The sequence below is a fragment of the Camarhynchus parvulus genome, chromosome 23 (genome assembly GCF_901933205.1).
Source record: "Camarhynchus parvulus chromosome 23, STF_HiC, whole genome shotgun sequence".
NCBI lineage: Eukaryota > Metazoa > Chordata > Aves > Passeriformes > Thraupidae > Camarhynchus > Camarhynchus parvulus.
In genome coordinates this window covers 2,889,193-2,915,826 of record NC_044593.1, presented here as the reverse complement: position 1 = coordinate 2,915,826, position 26,634 = coordinate 2,889,193, and the positions used below count along the sequence as shown (strand labels likewise).

General features: G+C 55.6%; 1 protein-coding gene across 1 annotated transcript; it reads left to right on the top strand.

Annotated features, from left to right (window-relative positions):
- Positions 1–13,864: 13,864 nt before the first annotated feature.
- On the top strand, positions 13,865–17,488 carry C23H1orf216 (chromosome 23 C1orf216 homolog). The gene is made up of 2 exons (XM_030964435.1): positions 13,865–13,914; positions 15,167–17,488. Exon 2 carries the CDS (start codon positions 15,183–15,185, stop codon positions 15,990–15,992), a length of 810 nt encoding a protein of 269 aa, XP_030820295.1. The 5' UTR covers positions 13,865–13,914; positions 15,167–15,182; the 3' UTR covers positions 15,993–17,488.
- Positions 17,489–26,634: the final 9,146 nt, after the last annotated feature.

Here is a 26,634-nt window from a genome sequence, read left to right as displayed (position 1 = left end):
AAGTGCAACTTTACAATAAAACATGGTTTTAATTTTGGAGGCAGTTGGAATTAATTTATAGGATTTTGCTCATGTCTTGGGGGTTTTCCCCCAATGTTTTTTATTTCTTTCTATGTCTGTTTTTTCATTGCTGCCTTTTTTTGTAGCCACAACTCAGCCCTTCACTAGGAACAGCTGCAATAATATTGGAATACAACAAAAACAACCCCTTGTGTTTATTGGAGTATGGATTTTCAACTCCTCAAGTCTTCCACTTGGGTTTGCATAAAATTCTTGGCCTGAAGAATATGGTTTTTTCCTGCTTCAATAGTCTGGGATTTTTTAGTTCCTAGACAAAACTTCCCTTATCCTGGTCTTAAGAAGTGTCTATTTCAGTTCAGTGCAGCAATTCTAATGATTGGTGTACCTGAATTTGGGATTGGAGGTTTAGGGAAGAGGAATGACCTTTCCTTCTTCATGATCAGGCTTTTCTTGAAGGACCAAATGACAAAAATATTTCTGAACACCCGCTTCATTCTTTATCAATGTTTCACTGATATGAAAGTTGTACTAATTCAGCCCAGCTTTGTTGGGTAACAACATTCAAGCTCCAAATTTGGGCATTTTCCCAGAATTTTGCTCCTGCTCTGCCGCTAGAGTGCAGCAAGAGAATGTGCTTCCTCTAGCACAGGGGCAAAGTAAAATCATTAAAGCTTAAGCTGTGCCTTGACTCCAGGGGAAATTCTTGCAGTTTTCCATGCTCTGGCAGTGCAAGGGATTAAATTTATAGAGACCTATAATTGCCACATTTTTGCATTAGAAAGTGGTAGTTTGAAGAGCACCTTTAGAGGCTTGGCTGGGTCCTGGTGCTTTCCTGGCTTCTCCTCTGCACATGATACTAGCCATAATTATGGCTTCTATTTTGCTTTCCCTGTAGAATTTTCCCTTTAAAATACATTTCCCTTGTTCCAGAGCCAAGGGTAGAAAAATACCATTGAGCCTGAAAAGCTTGTAAATTGAAATACATGGAAGGGGAAGGTTTCTGTCTGCATTTCCCCCACAACAACTTTGCAATAGTTCAGGGTTTGTGAGTTGCTGCTGGAAGCTCTGCATTGCACCCTAAAAATTCCTTGCCTGGGAGCATATTCCATGCCAGGGACAGGTTCTGTGGGGGCTGGAATATCAAGGAATATCCCATCCATCTCCTGGCTCCAGCTTTTCCAGGGCTGCCCCTCTGCTCCTGTCTGGCACATTAACTCAGCTTTGCCTTCTCATTTTCAGGTATTGATTCAGCTCCCCCCTCCTGGCATGGATGTGAGGTTGCTGTGCTAACAGGGACAAAAATCCTCCCCACTGCTGCTGGAAGTGCCAGGAGTGGGCTGGGAAGGAGGGAATGGCTCAGGGTGGGGATGAGGCTCCTGCATCCCAGGCATTGCTGCAGCTCAGCCTCAGCAGAAGCTGCTCAAAGGTTGGATTCATGATCCTGGAGATCTTTTCCAGCATCAGTGATTCTGTGAGTGGTGTCTGCAGGGCTCTCCTGGGCTGAAGGAAGAGCTGATTCCACTTCTTCCACTTCCCTCCCTTTTTTCTGCCCTAAGTTGCCTTGGGATAACTCAGAGTTGCAGCTGAGTGATGAGATTGGTGATGTTTGGCTGTGACTTTGGTGCAGAAGTGGCTGCAGCCTGAGATTTTCATCTGAGTTGGGTAGCTCTAATAATCATAATAACACCTCCCTGTGCCTCAGTTTCCCTTTCCCACACAGGGACAGGAGGAATAAAACCCATGGGGCTGTGAGTTCCTGATCCTTGACTGCACCACGGGAACCTTGATAAGAGCAATGCTGCTACTACACAACATCACCTGCTGAGTTTGCAGAGAGAATGAGCTTTTGGGAGCCCAAATGATAATGGAGAATTTAAAAAAAAAGGACTTAAAAGCAGAGGGAGGAGCAGCCCTAGGTGTGAGGTAAAGGTTGACATTGCAGACACGTTCAAAATCCCAGCTCCCGCCGCTGCACGGCTCCTCGGGGCTCAAGGCACTCACTGAATTATGTTTTCTTTCCCTTTTTTGCCAAGAGACTGAAAAGGGGAGAGAAAAAAAACTATTTGTTTGTCTTGTCTAATTTAATTTATGTTATTTATCAAATAGACAGGTTATTTGGGAAACCAGATGGACCCAGGCTAAAATCATCTGTATTTCCAACATGTGAAAAATTATGTCGGAGTGGACACATAAAAGGCAGCATGGAGCAGGTTTGGTGAGCACTCACCACGTGAGCTCTGCACCTCATCTGTCCTGGGCCTCTAATCAGTTGTCCCAGACCCATTATGAGGGTTAAAGGACAAAAAGACCCCCAGGCACCCACGGGGGTGTCTTCCAGAGCAGCCATGTCACAATTATTTACCCTCCCTGGCTTTCACTCTGCTCATTGACTGGTGCATCCCTTCCTCAGGGATGGATGGGGTGGATTTTTGGGCCTAAATAAATATTGTAGTTGGGTTTGGGAGCAGAGCAGGTGATGGTTTTTGGTGTCTGGTTTTTTTCTCCTTTGGATTTTCTTGTTGGAAAAGGAAAAACGGGAGATGGAGAGCAGCATGGATGGCTGAAAGGGAATAGATAATGCAAGAAATACAGAAATAAAAAAGAAATATAATAAAAGGAAGAGCCCTTTGTTACTAATGGGTTGGACACTCTGCATTCCCAAGAGCTGAGCCTGGAGCAGCCCCCTGGCAGCCAGGGGTGCTCCTGGCTGTGCAGAGTCCAGACAAGCTCATGGCACAGAAATCAGCTCTGTGAGACCTGCAGGGTTTAGTGGGTGACCTGTAAAGCAGAAGTTCCATTCTCTATTAACTATCAGTCATTAATATTAATTCCAGTGCAGACAGATGTTCACTCCTTGGGGGTTGTTATTTTCTCTTGTATCATCCAGAAGCCCAATTTAGGGCTGACTCCAGCTCTGCTTCTCCAGGCAGCAGAGATCTAAACCAGCTGTAATTAAAGAAAACGACATAAAAGATTGCAGGGTGTGTGGGGAGGGAGGGGGATCAGCAACTCTTACAGCTTTGCAAGAGATTAATTTTATTTTTAGCTAATATTTCTCTCTCCTCCTCAGGGCTGTTTTCATGCAACGCATTCTGTGCTGCTTCCCTTGCAGTGGCCCATTGATTTTCAATATTTGATGGTGTTTGTGCACGTGGCCATGGGGTAGCAGTATCTGAGGGCACATTCACGTGTGTCCTCACACCCCAAAGCCACCGGTGGTGTCCCAGCTGGAGGGGACACAGGCCAGGCCTGCAGCATCTTCCTGCCCTGCCCAATTTCCAGCTGACACTCCTCTCTGTGCAGGATGACTAATTAATGGCTCTAATGGCACCTTTCTGGTGGCTCAGGATCCAGAGGTGGCATTTCCACATTCCTACTTTACATGAAGCCTGAAGGAAACCCTCAACCCTTCCCAAATAACACCAGATTAGAGGGAAAAAAAGGCTTTTCCTTCCTTCCTCCTGCTCCTCAGCGAGCCTGGATGGAGCCTAATTGTGCCTGGGGATGTGACATTCAGGAGCTGCCATTTGGGTTGGATTTTTCCCAGCTCCAGGCTGGCACTGTGCTGGAAAGGGACATGGCTGTGGCTCGGTGGGACACCCTGAGCCCCTTGGATGGCGGCTTTGGGCTATCTCAAGGTGCCTCTCTCAACAACCTCCCAGTCAAGGACCCACAGAGATGTTTTGGCATTCAACACATCTCCCATCCAGTCCCCAATCCCATATCCCAACCCCATCCCACCCCATCCACGGTGACCACAGCTGCATTCCCTGCAGGATTCACATCCCAGCTCCACCAGTGCCAGCTCAGACACTCCAACCAAAGGCACCACCAACCCATCCAGCCACTGCTGTGAGAAGATAATTAAATCAACAGGCAATTAACCCTCCACGTGGTCCCCATTTTGTGTGATGTGAGGGCGATGCTGGCAGTGCAAATCTCCCAGTGAGGCACCCAGGATGAGCTTGTGGGCAGCACTGGGCTGGTTTTGGTGTCCTTGGCTCCACCTACAGCTTTGTGAGGGTGTGTGATCTTCAGAGCTGGGATGAGTGAGCCACCAGGAATGATGGACGGATGGATGGATGGGACGGAAGGAAGGAAGGAAGGAAGGAAGGAAGGAAGGAAGGAAGGAAGGAAGGAAGGAAGGAAGGAAGGAAGGAAGGAAGGAAGGAAGGAAGGAAGGAAGGAAGGAAGGAAGGAAGGAAGGAAGGAAGGAAGGAAGGAAGGAAGGAAGGAAGGAAGGAAGGAAGGATTAGATGGCATCAGTGTGGCTGTAAAGACCCCTGGACACCTGCAGGGCCAGGGCTGGAGGAGCTGGGTTTGGTACCTCAGCCAGCACCCAACTCAAGTCTTGAGGGCTGGGATTTGTCCCCGTGGCTCCTGCTAAAATGCTGTGAGTGCCACTGCTGGGGCCTGCAGCTTGAGTGGAAACTGGAGATACCAAACCAAGTCCCATCATGGTGCTGGTGATGGCCCAGGCTGGTGAGGCTGGTGTTGGTGAGCCAGGCATTGGCTCCACTCCCCAGAGCCACAGCTCCATCTCAAGAGCTGTGCCACAGTGACCACGGGGTGTTTTATTCAAAGTGCAGGACCTCACAGCACAATCCTCACACAGATTTTGGCAGAACCACTACTGAGGGCACGGTGCTGATGGTGTCCCACTGCCCTGGGGGGCCCGTGTGATCCCCAGTGATGGGGACAGCCAGGAGGGGACAGCCAGGAGGGGACATTGCCCTCTGCTGTGCCCTGCTCTGGGTCAGGGCTGGCTGCGCCGGTGCTGCAGGAGCCACGTGCACATCCTGCGAGGGGAAGAGCCCTGCTCCCAACATCTGCTTGGCGTTTGTTTGTCTTTCATTCCCATTCCTGCCCTGCCCCCCCCTCTGCTTTCATCCCTCCATCTGCACAGGCCTAAAAATAGGGCCAGACTCGGTCTGTGCCTCATCAGCCTGTGGGGTTTTTGGTATGATCCCGTTTGTGGCCCGACAAGGTGGGGACAGGACCCACCAGCATCCCTCAGATGCCACTTTCCTGCCACAGAAGTGGCTGCTCAGGGGGACCTGCACCCCTGACTTCTGCCCTGGGCACTGCTCCCTGCTCCCAGCCCAAAATGCTCAATCCTGGGCATGGGGGATGCCGGGCTGAGCCTCATGTCAGCTCCTGCACGGCCCCACTTCTGCACCTGGGCTGGGCACGACACCAACAGCAAAGTGCCCTTGTGGAGCAGGAAGAGCAGAGAGATGTCCCCAACCCCCAGTTCATACTCCCCAAAAGTGCCTGCGGTGAGGCAGTGGAGCCAAGGGACGCCCTTGTCACCTGGCTGGGGCTGCAGTGGGACCTGGCTCTGCTGCCTGGGCAGCTCTGGGCTCCCTGTGGGCTGCCCCGGGGGTTCCCATCCCTCCTGCTCCCCAGGCAGGCTCATCCCCTCAGCCTCTGGGGAGCGTGGAGCAGGATGAGCATCAATTTGGCACGTCCTTGTGTCCCCCTGCCCGTTCCCCAAGTTGCTATGAATAAATCATTGTTTTATTAAAGAGAAGCAGCTGCTTTTTTTCTTCTCCTTGTTTTTTTTTTTTTTTTTTTTTTTTTTGACACCCCATCCGTACCCACGGAGCCCTTTGGCACATGCTCGAACGCTGAAGCCCCATTGAGGGCCCCCAGAGCATAGCAATTGATACACAGAGATCCCCAAATCCTATTCAGACCCCGCTTTTCTGCACGAGCAGCCTCTAAACAGCTCATTCACTGCTCTTTTTGTCGCCGGGGTTAAGTGGTTAAGTGTGTGTGGATCCCATAAAAGGCCTTTACTCCATGAAAAGCTATATTTACATTGTAATCACCAAAGAACTGTTTAGGCAGTCAATAGCGGGGCAGCGGCGGCGGGGGCTCGGCGGCGTGTCCCTCACCTCTCCCGCTGAGCCCCCCGGAGCAGGACTTTTGTGGGATTACGTCCCCCCTCGCCAGCTGCCGGGGCCGCCGCTCTTTGTCTGTTTGCGGAGCGGGGACAGCCCCGGCTCCCGCAGCAGCATCCCAGGTCCTGCAGCAGCATCCCGCATCCCGGTGGCCCCGGTGCCTCTGGGCAGGGACAGTGTCCCCTGTCCCGCAGCAGCATCCCGGGTCCCGCATCCCGCATCCCGCATTCCGCATCCCGGTGGCCCCGGTGCCTCGGGGTAGGGGCAGTGCCCCGGGTCCCGCATCCCGGTGCCTCCGGGCAGGGAAAACCCCCCCGGTCCCGCAGCAGCATCCCGGCTCCCGCAGCAGCATCCCTCCCGCATCCCAGTGAACCCGGTGCCTCGGGGTAGGGGCAGTGCCCCGGGTCCCGCAGCAGCATCCCGGGTCCCGCTGGCTCCGGTGCCCCCGGGCAGACACAGCCCCGGTCCCGCTCAGCACCGCAGGGCTGGCATGAACGCGGTGGGATGGTGGCTCCTGGGGGAGCTGTGAGCTGGCCGGGCTGGTGGCCTGAAAGCACCTTGGTGAGCTCGTTCTGTCATCTGTGGGAGAATTAGGTTGGGTATCAGGAGAAGGTTCGTCCCCCAGAGGGTGCTGGGCGCTGCCCGGGCTCCCCAGGGAGTGCCAGAGCTCCAGGAGCTTTGGACAACACCCCCAGGCACAGGGTGGGATTGTTGGAGTGCCCTGTTCATGACGAGGAGTTGGACTCAATGATCCTCGTGGGTCCTTTCCAACTCAGGACATTCCATGATTCTATTCTGTGATTAACCAACCCCAGGAGCCTCCCTGGTACCCCATGAGTGAAGTGTGAGCTAAAATTTTATCACTTTAACAAGACTAACTGAGCACAGCCAAGAATGGCAAAAGTAAAATTAATTCACTGAGAGCACGGCAAGGGCTTCCCTTTCCACCAGCAGCAATTTCCATGTAATCAATTAGATGATGTTCCAACTGATATCCCTGTCAGGGAGTGTGCCTGCTCTCCCCACATGGGAGCAAATATTCCTAACAGCAGCACCTGAAGAGTAAATATGAGATAATCCCCCCATATTCCCCTGGAAACCCCCAGGAGGTGTGCCCAGGAGGGATTGGCACTGGGACAGCCAGTGGGAATGGAAGGGTGCATCCCAGCAGGAACTTGGATAGGGATGGAGGTGGGGATGAGGTCAGGAAGGAGGCTGGAGATGGAGATGGAGATGATGGAGATGGAGATGAGAATAGAATGGAAGTGGGGATGAGGATGAGAATGAGGATGGGGATGCTTCTGCCAGACACATGCCAGCAGAGATCCTTATTGAGGAGCAATTCCAAACCACGCTGGTCCCACCACAAACCACAGGGAGAATGGTGGGCACAGCCCATGGGACATGGCCACCAGCCCCTGGGTGCTGGAGTGATGGTGGAACAGCTCCACTTGGTGTGGGCTCCCTTCCCCTGCTGTGTTTGCTCCTGAAAAACAGAAACGAGGATGTTTCCACAGTTCTCAGTAACTTCAGCTTTTCCTGGTGCCTCATGGGAGGCTTTGTGATACAAGAAGTTTGGAATTCTTTCACTGCACCCTCCTGCCCAATGGGGATTGGGATTGTGAGGCTGAGCACACTGGTTAAGTAAAGAAGGTGGCTTTGCCAGTGGGCAGACCCCCATGGATGGAGTTCCTGGCTCCAGCACAGCCTGAAGGATGACATTCCCTGCACAGGAGCTGGCACAAAGCTGCCCTGAGTGCCCCTGTGCCATGCCCTGCTCTGGCAGCACCATATTTCCAGCATTGCTCTGATCCTGGCCCTGCCTTGCCGAGCCATTCACATCATCCCAGGGTTTTGTTTTCCCTCTGCTTTGGCTCCTGCCTGGATTTTTCAAAGGCTCTGGAGCAGCGAGCGCCCTTCCTCCTCCGGCCGGCGCACATTGTTCGAATTAGTGCCTAAATGAAAGGATATTGTTGGTTCCTGTTGGGAGATAATAACCTCGGTAGCGGAGGGAATTTCACCCATGCAGAGAGAATTTGCTGGGCTGCTCCCCTCGCCGGGGTCTGTCTCGCTGGGACGATGGCTGATGGGAAAGGATCCGCCAGGAAGCGGGGGTTTATCTTGGCACGCTGCTCTAATTGCTGAAAACTCTGCTTTCTGACCTCAAAAATGTGCCACTGCTCCCCATCTGGCACAGGGGCACCTGTGGCACAGCTCAGCCGGGATCAGGGCCGATAGCAGCGCTTGCCAGCCATGAGCCCCGTGGAAAAGAGCTCCTGTTCCCAAATTCTTATGGGATTTTGGTTTTCCCTCTTCCTTCCCACCCGTCTGCCTTCTCCTACAGCTTAAGCAGATATGAACCCCTTGCTGTGCCATAGAAGTGGAAGAAAGAGAAAGGAAAATGTACCCAGACAATGGAAATCCCAGTTTTTCCAATTTATTTCAAGCATAAGGGAAACATCCTCATCAGCCCAAAAGGCACCTTCTGCTCCAGTTTTCTGTTTTGGGGATGCCAAGTGGCTCCTGCTGCCTCAGTCACCACCATCCCCAGGATGCTGTGGCAGGTGCTGGTGGTGTGGAGGTCACAGGGAACACAGGGACAAGCACAGTGGCACCTGGATGATGCCAGGGCACGAGGGGATGGGCTGTGGGACCCCTCCATGGTCCCTGCTCCTTGCAGCCAGGTGGGCACCAGTGCTGAGCCCACATCCAGCCATCCCACCTGGCTTCAACCTGGACAGTCATTTCATTTTACACCCCAAATTTTAAATTTTTTTTTAGCCAGTTGTGCTCTGATTGAATTTTTAACAGATGTTTGGACTTGTTGTAGGTGAAGGAAAAATAACTCAAAGTGTTTCTTGAGTAGAGCTTGTTCAAAGTTCTCCAGTGGAGCTGTTTCCACACCAGAAAATCCTGACTATGTGCAATCAAACATTTAATTTCCATGGACACAATATCAGAGGATTCCTTCAGGTTAGAATCTGTTACAGTTATTAATCAAAGCGGCGCAGCTGAAATGAAACCTTTTATTGAATGTTGTGACAAAGGGATACATTAAAGCATTTCTGGAATGTATCAGATTTGGGTCCAAGGCTGAAATTTCAAAATCCTGACGTTTTTTCTGCGTTATGAAGTCCAAATGTGGATCCTTTCTGTGTCAGAGTGAGTGTGCAGCACTCGGGGGGTGCTGGGGCTGGCAGGGAGGGAGGGGACAGTCCTGGGGGTGCAGCACATGTCACACATCCCCTTCCCAGTTAGTGACACCAGCCCTTCCAGGGACGCTGTGGTGAGGATGCCCTGGAGTGTTCGGAACAGCCAAGGGATGGTGGTCAAATAAAAAATATATAATTAAATGTACACTGATATTTCACCCCTGAATCCTTGCATATAAATAAATCCATCCACTAGGGAGCTCTGCCTGCAGCCCCACGGGGTTGGGGCCGTGCCTGGAGCAGATTTGGGGACCCCAAGGCTCTGGGAGGTGATGCTGAGAGGCAAAGCCACCCAGAGGCACCGGCTGCGGCATCCCTCCCCCTTCCTTTCCATTTCCCAAACAATTTCCTAATCAGCCCTTTCTGTCTGGAGTTTATTAGTGATTCACAGGCCAAGAGGAAATGGTGATTTTTGGGTCCTGGTCGGATGGAAGGGGTGGAGTCGGCAGCAATGTTCCCTTTTTGTGGCTCAGCAGGGATAAACCGCAGAGGAAACGTCAGCAGCAGCCAGCCCCGCTTCCCTGGCAGAGCCCGGCTCCCTCGGCCAAGAGAAATCCATTTTTGGGGGGTTTAGGAAAGCAAAGGGTAAGGAGGCTTCCTCCTCAGAATGAGTGCTTTGGCAAGAGGGTCTCTGCCCCTGCTGGGTGACAGAGCTGCCTGTCCCAACATCCCCATCACTGATGGGAGGGTCACACCTCTGCTGGGCTCCCAGACCCTGCAGCCCTTTCCTCTTTCTCCTCCTCTTCCTCCTCCCAGTGCCACCCAAAGGCCGATTCTTGGTGCTGGGAGCTGCTGCAGTGAGCAGGTTCTGACCTCTGTGAGATTCCCAGCTCCTCTGAAATCCAATCTGGCTGCAGATCCCTGGCATTTTCCACCAAATACAGTGCATTTGCCACTGCTTTGGATTCTGATTGAAAAGGAATTCGAGTTACAGGCAGCAGGGCTGGGCAGGGGCTGGGGCTGTGCACGAGGGAATGGGATTGCCTGCATCCAGCCCTCTCTGCCCCTTCCCCAAGTGGTGTTTTCCCCATCCTGTGGGAAATGCAGACCTTGGGATTCTGTGTGTGAAGCAGCAGAGGGTTGGGGCTGGGGCTGGGGCTGAGGATGGAGCAAGGCCAGGGATGGAGCTGGGCTGGCAGTGATGTTTCCTCCCTCCAGACCAGTGGCTTTTCTGGCCCCTCTCATACAGCCTGAGGTTGCTTTTCTTTTCCTCAGCCTAAAAAAAATGCCCAGGGTCTATGAAAATAAGAGTGTTGGTTTTAAATTTTGTGAGGCCAAGAGGACAAACCTGTTAACACCATCCTCCTCCTCCCGCTCCTCTTCCTCTCTCCATCTGCAGGACCTGCTCCCAACACGAAGTTTTCCAGCCCCAGCTCTGCAGTGTGGTGGTCCCAGTGGCTCCTGTTCCCACTGGAAATGTTGAACCTCAATCCTCACAGTCCTTGTGAAGCCCCTCGCACCAGGGGCCACATTGCCCAGAGACGTCACCCACGGCTTTGGCCCAATGCTCAGCCCCAGTTTCAGCTGGCTGTGGGGAGAGCTGCTCCCCCAGGACCCCCCCAGCCCCTCCCCTTGTATTTACTGAATGTGTTTACAATTACAGGGGATGCCAGGGAAGGCTGTGGCCAGCGAGTCAGCGTCGGGGCACTGCGGGCTGGAGGTCAGCACTCTGTTTACTTTAATTTCTCTGAGAGCTTTTTGGGAGATTTCCCTCCTCCATTATTAAACTCAGATGAGCCGCTGGGGAGGTTAGGTCGCATGTGGTTCAGGGCACTTTTTTCTTTCATAATTTTTTTTTTCATATTTGCAATGTTTCGCCCTTAACTCTTTCGGGACAAGCTGCCCATCTGGGATACCAAGATGAGCCCACGAGTGGGATGGTGGCTCCTGGGTGAGGTGTGACCTGGGCTGGCGCTGAAGATGCCATCATGTCCCCACCTGAGCATCACTGGGAGGTTTAGTTGGATATCAGGAAGGAGTTCTATCCCCAGAAGTGCTGGAGCACTGAACAGGCTTCCCAGGGAATGGTCACAGCCCCAAGGCTGCCAGAGCTCCAGGAGCATTTGGACAATGCTCTCAGGGACACGGTGGGATCCTCAGGGTGTTGCTGTGCAGAGGGCACGGGGGCTGCAGGCAGAACCTGAGGAGCAGCAGCAGCACCCACCTCGAGCAGGAGCAAGGCTGTGCATCCCCAGCTCATTTTGCACCGGGTGGCTCCAAACTCTGCTGCCTCCTTCCCAGCAGAGGGGTCAGGACATGGCTGATGTCATGTGGGCACAGGGCCAAGTGCCAGGGCTCCTTCTGGGACCAGTTTGGTTCAAAGCCGTGGCACGCTGCAGTGCTGAGCAGGACACACAGCAGATGAGAAGCAGACAGCAGGATGAACACAGGGAGTGGGAGCTGGGCCCTGGGATTGGAGGATGAATTCCACCATGGCCAGTCTGGCACGACCCTGTGATGGCAGCAGGTCTCTGCTGGTGCAAGGTCACAGAGGCCCCCCCATTCTGGGCCCCAGGGAATGGTCCCTGGTGCAGTAATTGGTGCCAGTGCCTTCTGGAGAAGCTCCAGTGGGTCACCCCAGCACCCTTCTCCCTTCCAAGCCCAGGATCCCCAGCTCCAAAACCCCCAGTGAATCAAGTCCTGTGCTCAGCCTCCTTAAATTATTTTTAATTTCCTGGAGGGAGAGCCTTTAATTTATTTCTGGAACAAAGTGGGGGAAGGGGAGGGGAAGATGACTCTGAAGTCCATCACTAAGCCCTCTCCCTTCCAAACGTTCCCTTTCCCACTGTCCCTGAAAGGACCAGCCCAGCCCTCCCTGAGTCACCACGTCCCCTCTGTCCTGTCCCCAAGCTGGGGTTCCCTGCTCTGGGGGTCCCCCCAGTGTCCCCACAGGCAGGTTCTTGCAGAGAGGGACAGCTGGGCCTGGGGGGACACTGGCTTGCAGAGGAATGGAACTGTTTCCACAGGAAGCAGCAAATCCTGCTGGTCTCCATCAGACACAGACAATCCCAGGAGCTGGGCTGAATCCCTGAGCTGCACCAGTGCAAAATCCCAGTGAGACAGACCCCTAAAATCACTGCTTCTGGATCTCTCTGTGAACCCAGAACCTCCCTGGCTCCCACCATGGTTGGCACTTGGGGAGGAACCCCAAACCCCCAAACCAGTGGAGCCAGAGCCAGGTTTGGGGGTTTGCAGCAGGCTCCAGCACATCGGCACCTCTTGGCCTGTGGGGATTCCTGGGGTGGGGACAAGCAGAGCTCAGAGAGGAGAAGCCCTGCTCTGCCCTGGAGCCAAGCTCCAGTGGCACTCATGGTTTTCTGTGCTGCTGAAATCTAAACCAGAGATGGAGAAGGCCTGTTTGGGATGTGCCTCCTGCTACACCGAGGGAGAAGGTCCCTGAATGGATCAAAATTCCCTCTGTGCTGCCAGCGATGAAAATTTCACTCAGTTTGAGTTCAGGCCATGACGGGAGTGAAGCCCAGAGCAGCACAAAGCAAAGGCTCAGCTGAGCCCATTGTGTGCCCAAACTCCTCTTTCTGTCCTGCCCATTCCCAGGTGCCTGAGTCAGCTCCTGCCTTTCCTGTGTGACAGGAAGGGTTTGTTCCTTTAATCCCAGGCTTCCCCGGGAGCTGCAGCCCAAGTGTCCCAGTTACAGCTCTTGGTCCTGCCCCTCTGACTGCTCCTCCATGGAGTTGTCGAAGCCCTTGGAGCAGCCAGGAGCAGGAGAGGCTGTCAAGGAGCCTGTCAGGCAGATGAGAAATTAAACCAACTTTTTATCACTCACATATTCCACTGCTCCAAACCCTCACCACGTCATGGGGGAACATCTGCTCCCTACACCCCACCTCCAGCAATTCAGAGCTTTCAAAAGGATCTTTGTCCATCCTGAAAGCACCTCCATCCCTTTCCTCCGCCTCGGGGCAGGTGAGAGGTGCCGAGCCCAGCCCGGGTTTGGGCTGTGGAGGGTGCTCTGCTCGTGCCGTGTGTATCCCAGAGCTCGCACAGGATGCCAGGCAAGGCCACATCGGGTGATCCGGCAGGAGATGGGGCCATCCCCGCCCGGGGCAGCTCTGGGGGTGACTGGGCGGTATGGGGCTGCCCCCACCGCGGCTCCCAGCCCCACAAAGCCTCTTTATCCCCCGAGATGTTCCCGGTGCTTCATGTGACCCCCGCGCCGGGCGAGGGCTCGTGGGAACCGTTTGATGTTCCTGAGCCTTTTCCTTTCCCAGTGCCGACACCCCGGCTCCGGGCGAGGGGAATAAAGAACCCACTGAGCGCTCAGCTCCGTCCTCATCCCCACGGGGACCTGCTGAGCCTCACGGGACCCACGGGCCAGCGGGAAGGAGCCAGAGTGTCCCAATCCAGCCACCCCGCCCGTGTTGGGGAGCTCCCACCAGCACCCACGCCAGCATCCCTGTCCCCCCGAGCATCCCTGTCCCCCTCCAACATCCCTTTTCCCCCCAGCATCCCTGTCCCCCTCCAGCATCCCTGTTTCCCCAGCATCCCTGTCCCCCTTCAGCAACCCTATCCCCCCCCAGCATCACTGTCCCCCCAGCATCTTTTTCTCCCCCCAACATCCCTGTCCCCCCAACATCCCTATCCCCCCATCATCCCTGTCCCCCCCATCATCCCCGCCGGCGCTGTCGGAAGTGCGGCCGTGTCACCTCCCCACGCGCGGCCGCTTCCGCTCCCGCTCCCACCCGCGGCGGCGGCGGCGGCGCACGGAGCCCGGGCCGGGACCGGGGCCGGGACCGGAGCAGGGCTGGGCCGGGCCGGTGAGTGCTCGGGGCCGGGCGGGCGGTGCGGGCGGAGCGGCGGCTCCCGGGGGAGGGTTCGGGGGGCTCTGCGGGGCTCTGCGGGGGCAGCGGGACCCTCCAGCGGGGCCGGGGTCCCGGAGGCTCCGGGGAGGCTCTGGAGGTGCTCCGGGGGGGCTCTGCAGGGCAGGGATGCTCCCGGGCTCGGCCCCTCCGCCCGCGCATCCCCCGGCAGCGCAGCCCGGCCCCGCTCCTATGGGGTGCAGCTCTATGGGGCGCAGCGGTTTTATGGGGGTGTCACCCAGCCCTGCCCGAGCAGATGTCACTGCGGAGGTCCCGCGGTTCCAGGCCTCTGGCAGCACCCCGGGCTGGCCACGGGCTCCTGCACCCCTCCTGGTGCCCCGCTGCTGGCCAGGGTCAGACCGGGACACCCGATGGGTTCCTTGCTGCGGTTGCTGTGAGGATTCCTTGTGGGAGAGGGCTTGGGGAGCGCCTCTCGCTGCCGGTGACCCGGCAAGGAACGCTGGGATAACCTTCTCTTTTCTGGGCCAGTCTGTTCCCAGTCCTGCAGAGAGGGAAGGTCGGTGGTGTCACCGGTTTGGGCACAGGCTGAGGCCAGCCCCCCTCCCTGATGCAGGGCTGGTGGCAGAGGCTGTGCAGAGGAGCCCAGGCAGTCTCAGCTGCTGAAGGACATTTATTGCTGTTGGGAAAGCATCTCCTTCCAAGCACACCTTTACCAGCATGGAATTAATTGCATCAGGCACAGCCCAAATGCTGCCAGCAGCGCCTGCAGCTGCGTGCCTGAGCCCCGTGGTGCCCTTTGGCATCGCCCAAGGGATGCTGCAGGAACACAGGCTGGGACTGGAGCTCTCAGGGAGGATGGATGGGATGGGAGGTGGCTCCTTGAGCTTCTGCTTCAGGTAGGAAGGTGCCCTTGGGTGGGTGGCACACCTGCCTATGGCAAGGGGTGAGAACTGAATGAGCTTTAACATCTCTTCCAACCCAATCCATTCCATGATTCCATGATGTTGCATGGGGCCATGCTGAGAGCAGCAGTCCAACACCCAGGAGCACTGACCCCATGGTAGGTCCAGTGCCTTTAAAGAGGCAAATAAAGCAATGAGCTTTACCATGGGGTCAGTGTTCCTGTGCGAGCTCTGGGATAGACATGGCACAAGCAGTGAGTGGTTTCCCCCACTGTAGCTGCCCTGAGCTCTGGCTGTGCCCGCCCAGGTGCCCCCAGGCGTGTCACGGCTCCGTGTCTCTCTTGCAGGCAGGACACAGGCGAGATGTTTGCTGTGTGCCCAGCAAACGCCCCGTTCCGGCCGGGCCGGGGGGGCCCAGTGCTGGGCACGGCCCTCCCAGGGGCGGGACATGGGCCGGACTCCAACTCCAACTTCGTGGGAGAGGTGTGTGACAGCAACGAGAACTGGAGCCAGCCAGCGCCGGGGTCCCCGCCGGAGGAGGGCTCCAGCCGGAGCGAAAACACCACAAATCCGTCTGATAATCTGCTGTTATTAATGCACAGACAGATGGTCCAGGGCCGGCTTAGGGACAGCGCCCCGGGCCCGGGTGACACGCACCCCGAGCAGGGGGAGCGCAGCCCCCCCGAGGGAGCCGAGGTCAGCGGGGCAGGGGGACACAGCGCTGCCCAGGAGGGGTGTGCCAAGCCCCCCAGCTCCCCTGCAGAGGATAATGGCTACGCCAGCAGCTCCCTCAGCATCGACAGCCCCGACAGCACCTGCAGCACCCCCTGGGACCCTCCTGCCTCTGCCCCCCGAGCCCAGAGCCCCCCTGAGGCTGAGCTGGCTGAGCCTGAGCTGGGGACCCTCTTCCCGGCGCTGGCAGAGGCCGTGCAGCACCTGCAGGACAAGGAGCGCTTCAAGGAGCAGGAGAAGGAGAAGCACCACATCCAGCTGGTGATGTACCGGCGCCTGGCGCTGCTGCGCTGGATCCACGGCCTGCAGCAGAGAGTTGTGGACCAGCAGAACCGGTTGCAGGAGAGTTTCGACACCATCCTGGATAATCGCAAGGAGCTCATCCGCTGCATGCGGCAGGGCCCAGCCTGCGTCGCTGCTGCGGCTGCCCCTGGTCCCTGAGGTGCCACCAGCGCAGCCTGGCCCAGCCCTCGCCCTCCGGATGCTGTGGTGTTGGCTGGTGGCATCTCCATCCTGTGCCTGGGTGCCCACCCTGCCCTTCCCATCTCTCTCCAACGCAGCCAAGAGTCCCTGAAGAGTTCATCTCCATCATCCTCTGCACTGGAGTTTGTTTTGTCCTGCATCCAGGTCTGGGGTGGTACTGGGCTGGGTTGACCTCAGGACTGTGGGGTTTGCTGAGCTTGAGGTGACCAGGCTCATCTTTAAACCTAATCTAGTCCATTGTTGAGCCTGGCTTAGCCAGACCAGCGCCAGGATGGCCGTGCTGGAGCTGCAGGGCAGTGAGGGCCCCAGGGCAGTGAGGATTCCAAACCTCCCTGGTCAAAGCACTTCCAGCACTGCTGCATCCCCACATCCCACCTGTATCCCTGCAGCCACAGCCCAGCCCCTGGTAAACATTGCTTGTTGGTGAGAGTGAGGTGTCCTGGGCTGTAAAAGAGAAAAAAAAACCATTCTGAAAAGTGACCTCAGAATGTTGGAAAGTAAATTTAAGTCAAGTGATCCAACACAATGTATGTTTTTAATGTCAGTATTTGTGAAAAGTTAATTTAGGTCTATGTGTGTGTGCACGTCTGTCTGCTGTGGGCAATGCTCTCACTCAGTGCATGATCCCAAAGCTGCTCATGAACTTGTGGTGTTGGTGTTTATATTAATTTATCATTTGGGAGCAGAAAGAATTGTGGTTTTTTTTTTGAATCTGCATTTTATCCAGTGAAAGCTGTACACAGAACCCAAAGAACAATTGTCTTACCTAGAGATGGAAAAGGAGCTGCTGTGTGTTTGCTGTGCTTCGCTGTGCATCCCTAGGACACACATTCCATTCGAGTGCTGATGAGGAGGAGCAGCAGTGAGGGCTCAGCCAGAGGGGTCTGCACTCCCCATCCTGCCCTGGTTGCCAAGCAAAGCTGGGCACTGGTTCCATTTCTCATCTGCAAAGGAGGGTGATGAGGATTCCAGAGATTGCTCCCAGCCAAACTGCTGCCTGCCATCGGAGGAGCCACTTCACCAGGAGCCCAGGGAGCAGCAGATCCTGGCAGCCTGGTCAGATCCTGGCACCCACCACCCACCAGATGCTCCTGGACTGTGATAAACAACTGTGGCCAAGCCCACCAGTGCCCCAGGGGCCAGGGGCAGCCCCAGCCTCCTCCTGCCCCACATGGGGCACAGCCGGGCTCTGCTCCCCCTGGGGCTGCTGCCAGTGGCTGAAGTGAGGAGATCCACAAAAGTCCTCTCCCAAAAAAGACATTTTGGTGACAAAGGGTGCACTCAGCTCAAAGGAATCTGTGCCAGCGATGGAGGATTCTGGCAGTTTCCTGCAAGGCTCCTGCTGCCCGCACCTCCCTTCTGCTTGCTCGCGTCCAGCTCCTGCTGCCTGTGTTGTATCCCAGACCTGTGACCGTGGGCATGTTGCACACCTTAATAAAAGCCTTGGAGCTGAAGGAGCTGAGCCCCAGCTGGATTTGTTCCTTCCTTTCCCTTCCAGGGTGGGAGCAGCCACCCTGTGCTCACTGCAGGGGCTGGGATGTGTGCGGGTGGAGCTTGGGTGAGTGGCAGGTGGAGGGCACAGGTGTTGGCACCTTCCTCCCATCCCTGCACCCCTGGGCATGCTGCCCTGCTGGGCCAGCACTGGCAGTTCATCCAGGCTCAGTTTTACAGGTTTTTTTAAAACCCCGGTGTGTGTTGCTCCTCCCCTCTCTGCCGTGGGGCAGCTGGGGTGCGGTCTGAGTGCAGGATTCACCTTCTGCCCCAGGAGAAGGCGGCTGGAACCGGGGGGACCGGATTCCCGGATTCCTGGCACCCTGCCCTGCGGCCCTGCTCCTGGGGAGGGCTGGGGGCAGCTCCGGGTGATGGGGGTGGCAGATAACAACACCTGAGTGTTGACCCAAAGGTGACTTTGCCTCAGGCTTCACAGAGATTAACTAGAGATGAAAAAACCGAGGCTGTAGCAGCCCTTTGAACCCTGTCTCACCTTTCCCCCCACCCCTTCCTGCTTCTCCTTTCCAGCCTCTGAGTCTGTGGGAATCCAGGGATGCAATTCAGGGATCCATGTGCAGACACAGCAAGGCATGAAGGGCAGAGTGGCCACATTTTTCCATCCTCGTCCGTTTGTCCAAGCCCTCGGGGGTTCCACAGGATGGGGGGTGCCCCTCTCAGAGCCCTTTTCTCACCTCATCCACTTTCTATGGAGCCCATGCTCCCTCAGGTTTGGGGGAACATGAGCCCTCCCAGCCCCGCAGCAAGACTGAGAGATTCTCTGTTTGTCTTGGTCAAATGCTTTACACAAATAATTATTTCCAAGGTAAATATTGTGAAAATCCAGATTATTTGCTCAAGAAATGAAAGAATAACTGCGGGAGCACATCAAAGAGGTGGATCTGCTCTGGCAACAAGAGGCTTCCTCCCTGGTTATTGGGAGCCTGATGCTCCTGCCCCAGGACCTGGCTGGAGATGGCCAGAACTGATTTGCAAAATCAACTTCAGACAGGGCTTTTCCACCCCCAGCTCCCGTGCCCCAAATGAGATTTGGGAATTCATTAAAAACCCGACCATATTGCGGGGGGGGGAAAAACAATAAAGACACAAAACGCTGCAGGGTTGAGCCCAGGCCAGCTTGGAGGGGGCAGAGTCCCACGGGCAGGATCCCATGGGCAGGATCCCACTCCCCAGGACAATCTGACCCTGTAGGGGCTGGATCCCACTCCCCAGGACAATCTGACCCTGCATCCCATGCTCAGCCCCCTGTGGGTGCAGTTCAGGTGGGATGGGTGCCACGGGCAGGATCTGACCCAGCACTCCATGCCAGGGATTTCCCCATCCTCAGGGATTGCCAGACCTCCTTAAAGGGGCTGAATTCTCACCTCACAGAGGGATTAACTTGGCTCTCAGGGCAGATGCTCCAGCCCCAAACACCCCAGGTCAGTGGGAATGGCAGCAACAGGATCTGGATCCAGCCACTGCTCTGATCTGGAGCCACTTTGGGGCTCCCCCCAGCACGGGGCAATCTGAGCTATGGACCCCACAGCATCCAAGTCTGAATTCCCATGCCTGACCCACGGCCCCTCTGGTTTTAAGGCCTCCTCTGAAAGTTTATTATTACTATTATATCAAATCCCTGTGACGCTGGGCCAGTTTTACTGCACAAAGCAGGGTTTGGCAAATGCTGCCTTGCTTTGAAAGTTAAAATAATGGCATTACACCAAAATCAAGTATTTATAAAGCTTTAGAGGGAAATATTTTACCTTGTAATTGGAATCCCCTCTAACCCTTTCCAGTATTTTGTGGGTTTAAAAAAAGTCTTTAAAAATAAAATTGAATGATGGGATAATGAAAGTACAAAAGAAAATTAATCATCTCAGGCCATTACCCAGAGATCCAGACTGGGAAACACTTAAAGCATCCCAGGATCCCTTGTTTATTGTGTCTCAAAGACTTCCAGATCCCACATGTTTGGTTTGCAGTGGGAAAAGGGCTTTCCTTGCTCTCAGCTGGGAAGGTGAGCACAGCCAGAGCTGCTCCCCTCACCCCAAATGTCACACCCAGGCAGCACCCAGTGTGCTGAGGGGTCCCACCCCACTGGGCACCCCGTGTCCCACTGTCACCATCCTTCCCTGGGGCATGGAGGAGCGAGGCTGCCTGGAGAGATGAGCTCAGCCCTTATAGGATCCACATGTGCCACCGTGCTGGGAGCACCTGCCACTGCCTGGCAGGTCCAGGAGAGTGGTGGGGAGCAGGGGGGCTCTGTCCTGCTGCTCCAGTCTCTCCACAGAGAGAACCTCCTTGTCCATCCAGGAGGGATGTCCATCCTCCTTGTCCATCCAGGAGGGGATGTCCATCCTCCTTGTCCATCCAGGAGGGGATGCCCATCCTCCTTGTCCATCCAGGAGGGGATGTCCATCCTCCTTGTCCATCCTCCTTTTCCCTGCAGCCCTGGCTAAGTGGCACTGGCCAGTGGGACCTGGAGGGTGGGAGGCAAATCCTGGGATTTCACGTGTGGCCCTGAGCCTTGGTGCATCCCTCCTGTTCCAGCAGCATCCACTGAGACAAAACCACCATTCACAGGATTTTTCAGGCTGTTCTCACTTCCTGATGTTTTATATTTCATTTTAACTGCCTGACACTGGCAGAATAAATACAGAAGAAATACAGGCACCTCCTGCTTGAAACAGAGCAGAGCAGCACCAGTGCCAAGAGCTCGGAGTGGACAAGATGGGAGGCAGGACTTGGAATACCAGGATCTTGCACTGCTGAGGTGTCAGGACACATTGCAAACCTTGATGCCCATCCAGGGTATTTCTAAAACCTTGGAATGTGTTAAAATCTGGGCATCATCCCAGCCTGACCGCTGCAGCTGGAAACATGAACCTGGAGCACCACATGCAGAACTGGACCACGCTGGGATGTGAGCAGCACAGCCCGGCTCAGTGTGAGCATCCTCCTCATCCTGGAACGGTGTGAGCAGCACAGCCCGGCTCAGTGTGAGCATCCTCCTCACCTTGGAGGGTTCCTTTTTCCAGGACCCGGTTCCTGCCCGTCCTTTCCAGCGGCGTTGGGATGGGCGGGACCCCGAGCGCCGGGCTCTGCCGCGGTATCTGATGGAAACGCGGTTTGAGCCTCCCTTCTTTAATGATTCCCTTTGAAATGTTGTTGCTTCCGCACATCCCCCTTCGGGGTAGAATATTAAGCAAGAGCAACTCGGCTGGAAATTCAGATTGTTTTTGTGTCTGTTTTCATTTACATTTTAATGACAGAGGAATTGTAGCAATCGAAGCAATCAGGCTGTTTGCAGCAGGGCCAGGGAAAGGGGCAAAAATATCACCTGTCACCACCTCACCTTTGGCTTCTGTAAACATCACCAGGAGCTAGGAATCACCAACTTTGGGCATGAAGGGGCTCTTTTTCCCTTTCTCCTGCCCAGGCAGGGGGGATTTAAGTCAGAAATGGGTTCCTGGATCCCTTGAAGGGCTTTGCCCAGGTGCAGCATTGAGACACAGGTGCACTGGGTGTTTGGTGCTGGGGAAGGGGATGTGGTGTGAAGGAGTGAGGACATGGGATTTCCATTTGGGATGGTTGGGTGCTGAGGCCAAGGGTGCTGCTGCTGCTCCAGGAGCTCACAGCACCTGCAGGAGGAGGGGAGAAGGGCTCCCAGACATCACCCTCTGCTTTGGGCAGAGGTGGGGCAGGATTTCCCCTGTGAGAGCAGAACCCTATCCCAGGAACCAGCACCTCCTCAGTGCCTCACCAGCAGCCTTTGGCTCCTCAGATGAGGTATGGGGATCCAGGCCTCCCTGAGAAAACAGCTGGGAGTAAAGATCACTGGAAGAGAGGCAATAAACTCTCGGTTATTCTTCTGCCAGGGAGGCCAATCGAGCTGCAAAGAGTGCCCCAAGGCCAGCTGTACATCATTATTTCCTCGCACGGGTCCTGGGTGATGTAGTGGCTGTCTGGCTGCAGGGAATGCCTTCCTGGTTTTCAGCATCAGCACTGGAATATCTGGAGCCTTGGAAGCATCGGGTTGAATCCCAAAAGCCCCAGTGCTGCATTTTATTCCTTCAAGATGATAATAATCCGAGTGCCACACACACAGGGCCTGTCCATGAGTGTTCGGTTGAGGGCTAAAGACAAAGATTCTTCCTGCACAGCCAACAAACCCCTGTGCAGCCCCAGGGGCTCACTGGGGGGGCTGCTGGCTCCTCCTGGCCACGATGGGGGGACACCATTCCCCACAGGCTGCTGCACTTTGGGATGGGGCTGGGGGCTGCCAAAGCCAGGCTCCAGCTCTGTGACACAGGTGGGACTGCAGTGTCACCACTGCCAACCTCAGCAGACAGGAACCCCTGGGGTGCAGGCTGGGCCCAGGTTTCAGCCTCTGGGATGGCCAGACTGGTGTCCAAGCTCTCTGTGGACCACTGGAAGTGGACAAAAGCTCAGGCTGGTGTAGCAGAGTGAGGCTTCCAGCTTGTCTGTGCTTAGACTTAAACTGAAGTGCCTGGCTTGGCTGCCTTCACAGACTCTATCTATGTTTTCCATCTTGGAATCTCCATTTTCCTCTGTCCTGGCTTAATTTCTCTGCTCTGGACAGGGCCGGGGGGAGAAGGCAGCTTCCAGCTCCCAGTCACGGATGGAGGCTGCATTTCACACCAACAACAAAGTGAAACAACGAAGAAATGCATCTGGGTTTTTAAAGTCCATTTAGGGCTTGGCTCATTTTGTTTTCTGTTCCCAAAGCCTCCTTCCCCAAGTCTCCAGCTCTGCCCTGCAAGTGGCACCATCTGTATTTTCACGTTTGAGTGCTGCCAGAGGGAGGAGTGGCACTGGCTGTGCCAGGACCTGAGCACTGGATCCAATCACCACCCTGACCCTTTCCTCTCCTCAGCTGTGGCACCCTTGGTTTCTCGAGCCATCCAAAAACTTCCCAGGCTGAGGAGCTCCAAGCTGACTTTCTGTCTCCTTTGTTTACTCCAGGAGGGCAAGGAGGAGGACACAGAGCCAGCACTGGGGCACACACACCCCATCAAACCCGCCGAAACCCGGGAGAAATGGAAACTTTTTAAAAATTCATGAAAACCAAGGAATACAAAGCCGAATTAGGAGAGCCAGTAGTGCTGGGCTGAATCTGTTTGGTGTTGATACTGTGCAGAATTAAGTCAGACTGGTCTTTCTTGTGGCCAGAGGGTAGGAAAAGGGCTCCCAGTGGAGAGGACCCAGGCCGGCGCGGGCGATGCTGAGCGGGGATTGATAACCCGGCGCGGGGGGCCGCGGCTCCGGCGGATGCTGCTCCGGGCCCAAAAGCTGCATTTATCCCAGCGATAGCAGCCGAGCCAGAGCTGCAGGCCTTGGGGGCAAAAAAGGCTTAAAAACCCATCCTTCATTCATCAGGCAGCTGAGACAGAGAGGGGGAGGAGGGGGAGACAAAAATGATGGAGAACGAATTAAGGATCGGAGGAGACGCGGAGGGGGAGCTGCTGTGCGCTGGACAAGGGGCTCAGCCCTGCCCTGACCCCTGCCCACAAAGCCAGGAATGGGCAGGAACCTGGGTAGGGGGGTGCCCAGGAGGGCATCAGGGCATGAATCCCACATGAGGTGTCACTTCCTAATCCCCAAATAATACCCCTCTCCAATCCTGGAGCCACCCACTGCAGGAGAAGTGGGAAGCAGCAATGGGTGCTGAGGTCTGGGGTCCCCTTTCCAGCATCCCCCCTTGGTGCCCTGGCAGTTCTGGGTGGCCACTGGGAATTTTGCAGGCAGGAGAAGGTTCATCAGTCACTTCTCAAGAGCAAATAACACAATGTGGCAGCGAGGGGCTGCGAGGGGCTGCAGAGACCCCTGCATTGAGGGAAACCCACCATGCACAGAGGATGTGCCCAGCAGGGTGGGCAGGGACCTGCCAGAGCAGGGATCAGTGTGGGCAGGCAGCAGAGAGGGAATGGGGGGCTGGAGATGTCCGTGCCCAAAAACTTCCACCTGCTGTGGGAGATTTCTGCTCTGCCCCCAGCTCCTTGGGACATGCAGGCAGCTCACCATGGAAAACTTTCCAAAGGACTTGGTTTGGTCGCACGCTGGAAGAAAACCAAGTTTTGAAACCTTGAAGAGTTGATGAACAAGTTCATGTTTCCCAGCCAGCCCCAGTTCTGCACTCATCGACTGCAGGGCCAGAAGGAACCATGACACGAATCAAATTTGACATTTTACCCGGCCTGGGCCAAGGAAACTCACCCAGAACCTTCCCCACCAGCCCCACAGCTCCTGACAGCAGCGTGGCGGCTGGGAGAGCATCTGTCAGCTCTGTGGCAACAAACGAGGCCATGGGCACAGCAATTCACTGCCCACAGCCTCAGTGTGGGGACACCCATGGCAGGTCAGAGCAGATGTCAAATCCCCCTCTCCACTCACCTTTATGGACACCTAAAGTACATTTGGGAACTGCCCTCTGTGGGTGCTGGGAATGAGCTGTTTGCACCCCATGGGGGTCACCTGATGGCCACAACGGCCACCCAGGCCAGAAGCAGAAATGTCACCACCCAACATCTCCTTGTTGAGGAAGGAGTCTCCTGCCACGTTACTCAGTGGGGTCCAAAGCGCCAGGATTGCGCTGTGGAAATAATTCAAATTAGGCATGCGTGTAATTAGCGATATTTTATCCAAACAGGAGGAGCTGGAACATCCCTGGGTATCTGGGGAATCATCTCACGAGATGCAAAGCAGGAAACGATGTGGTGGATGGGGGACAGGCTGATGTGAACCCTGCCCAGGGCTGCCTGGTGGGACAGGGGGACAATAAATGTCCTGAGGGCATGGCACCAGTGTGGGCATCCCAGCCAAGCTCCTCCTCTGCCGCCCCTTCCATGATATATCATGATGGGACAACCACCCAGACAGCAACTATCCATCTCCAAGCATCCTAAATGCTTGGAATGGCAAACTCTTGTCCCATCCTGCTCATTTGCCAGCTCTTTCCAAGGCCTGTCAGAGGAGGCTGCATCCCTGCTGGTGCTGCCAGAACCTTCCTTGTGGTGGAGGATGAGGCTGTGGCAGCTCCCAGATGTGGGACCTGGCAGAGGGAGAAGTTGTGTCCAGTGATTTCCAGGGGCTGGAAACCATCAGGAGAGGTGTGGATTGAAACTATCCAAGCTCCTCCAGGCCAGCCCTGCTCTGGCTCAGCTCTGAGCAAGTTTTCCATGCCCCGGGTTTAGGTTTTTTTTTTGCTTGGAACAAGCCCAATGCGCCAAGTTTTGCATGATTTTCTGCCTCCAGCTCCAGACTTTCCAGAAACTCAACCTCTAGGCTTGTGCCAGACGCCTGCTGCTGGCTCCTGGTGCTGCCAAAACTGCCCTGGAGGCTGCTCAGGAGTCGCCAGCTCCAAGGCCAGGCACGAGCCTTACCCAGGCTCAGGGGACAAGGTGGGGATGGAGCCCGGGGCAAGGGCTCATCCTGGTGCTGCTGGGGGCGTGTCAGAGCAGGTTCCTGCAGTAAAGGTGAAATTTGCAGGCAGCTCCTGTGAAATGAAAGCAGCCTCTGGAGCAACCTTTCCTCAGGAATTACCCTGCTGATGAATCTCTCCAGAAGTCATCGGTGATAAATGAAGCGATTAAGGGACTGACCTGCCTGTGGGGCTGGGGTTTTGTGGGGGTGGGCAGGGAGGGATGTTCCCCCCCTGCCACCACCATTTGGGCTCTTTGCAGACCTGACACCTCCTAAATCTGTATCACCAGAGCAGCCCTGGGTGGCTCTTCAAGCAGGGACGGTGCTGGGAGAAGGCCACTGGTGACCACCCAGGTTCCTGTTCCCTGTTCAGTTCTGTTCCCTGTTCAGTCCTGTTCCCTGTTCCAGTCCCCTGCTCAGAGGGGACTATGGAAATTGGGGAGAGGGTGTGGAGGCCACAGTGACCTCGTGCAGCCGGGGGCTGGGGGTGCTGCTGCTCTCAGCTGCATTTGGTGGTCCCCGCGTGTTCCAGGGGCTAATACGTGTGAAAAGCAGATTTATTTTTGCCTACGTTTCATATTCTTCACGCTCCACGGCGGGAGACAAAGGATCAGCTCTTCAATGGAGTCCTAAGAATAAACCTTAAACCTCATCAAATCCAATCCGGCAATAAAAATTGCCCGAACAAAAGGCCAGGGACGGAGGGTGGCGGCGGGGCCGTTTCCCCACGATAACAAGTTTTCACAAGACTGTTTATCCGCACAATTTGGAACGACACTTAAAATCTCTAATCCCAATAGGCATGAAAGTGCTTGTCCCGAGCAAGCAGGTGGATTGTCCCGGAGCGGCCGCGTTGCCAACGCTGCTCGGTGGCCGCGGCGGTGCCCGTGGGGGTCACGGGGAATGTGCTGAGACGGGGCAGCTGCAGCCTGAATGCCTCTCTTCAACCTCAAAGCCTCGGCCCCTCTCCCCCGCACCCCTCTGCATCCCACCCCCTATTCAAGGCGGTTTTAAAAGGCAGCAAAATGGTTACAAGGTTTAAGGCAGAGGCGAGCAAAATGCTGCACAAAGGGAGGACAAAGGCGTGCGGCGGCCGGTCCCTAATCCAGCATCGCCCATGGCAATGCAGCCCGGAGCGGGGCTGCGCGGATTAAACCCACTGCCAACGCCGGGGTTTAGCGGCAGGGCTGGGGGGTGCCGAGGGCTGTCCCCCCTTCCCGGCCCACCAGAGCCCTCCGGGGCATCCGTCCCTCCAGGGGCTGGCGCAGGAGGTGGGGTGGAGGCAGAGCGGTTCACCCTGTCCCTCATGCCAGGGAGCAGCGCCAGGGCTGCTGTGGGTCCTGCGGAGGAGGTGGGATGTTGGGAGCTCATTGATGCTGGGCTCAGCAGAGATGCTGAGGGTGGAGCAAGAGCCTCCGTGTCCCCAGTGGCATCTCCAGCCCAAAGAAGCCCTTTATTCCTCCTGTCCTTAGACAAAATTCCAGAAAGTGTTCATAGCAAATGACAGCTCCTAAGTTGCCCAGCCTGAGGCTTTCCAAGGCTGTGCCATGAGTCACTGGACCAGCTGCTTTTCCCTAATGGCTGCTGCCTCCGAGCTCCCAGCTCAGCTCCGTGCCAGGAGCAGGTGCCCGCATTCCCAATATAAAGCTCTGTACAGGGGGAATCT

Coding starts and splice junctions, on each gene's coding strand:
- C23H1orf216 (XM_030964435.1), top strand. CDS start 15,183: ATGTTTGCTGTGTGCCCAGCAAACGCCCCGTTCCGGCCGGGCCGGGGG.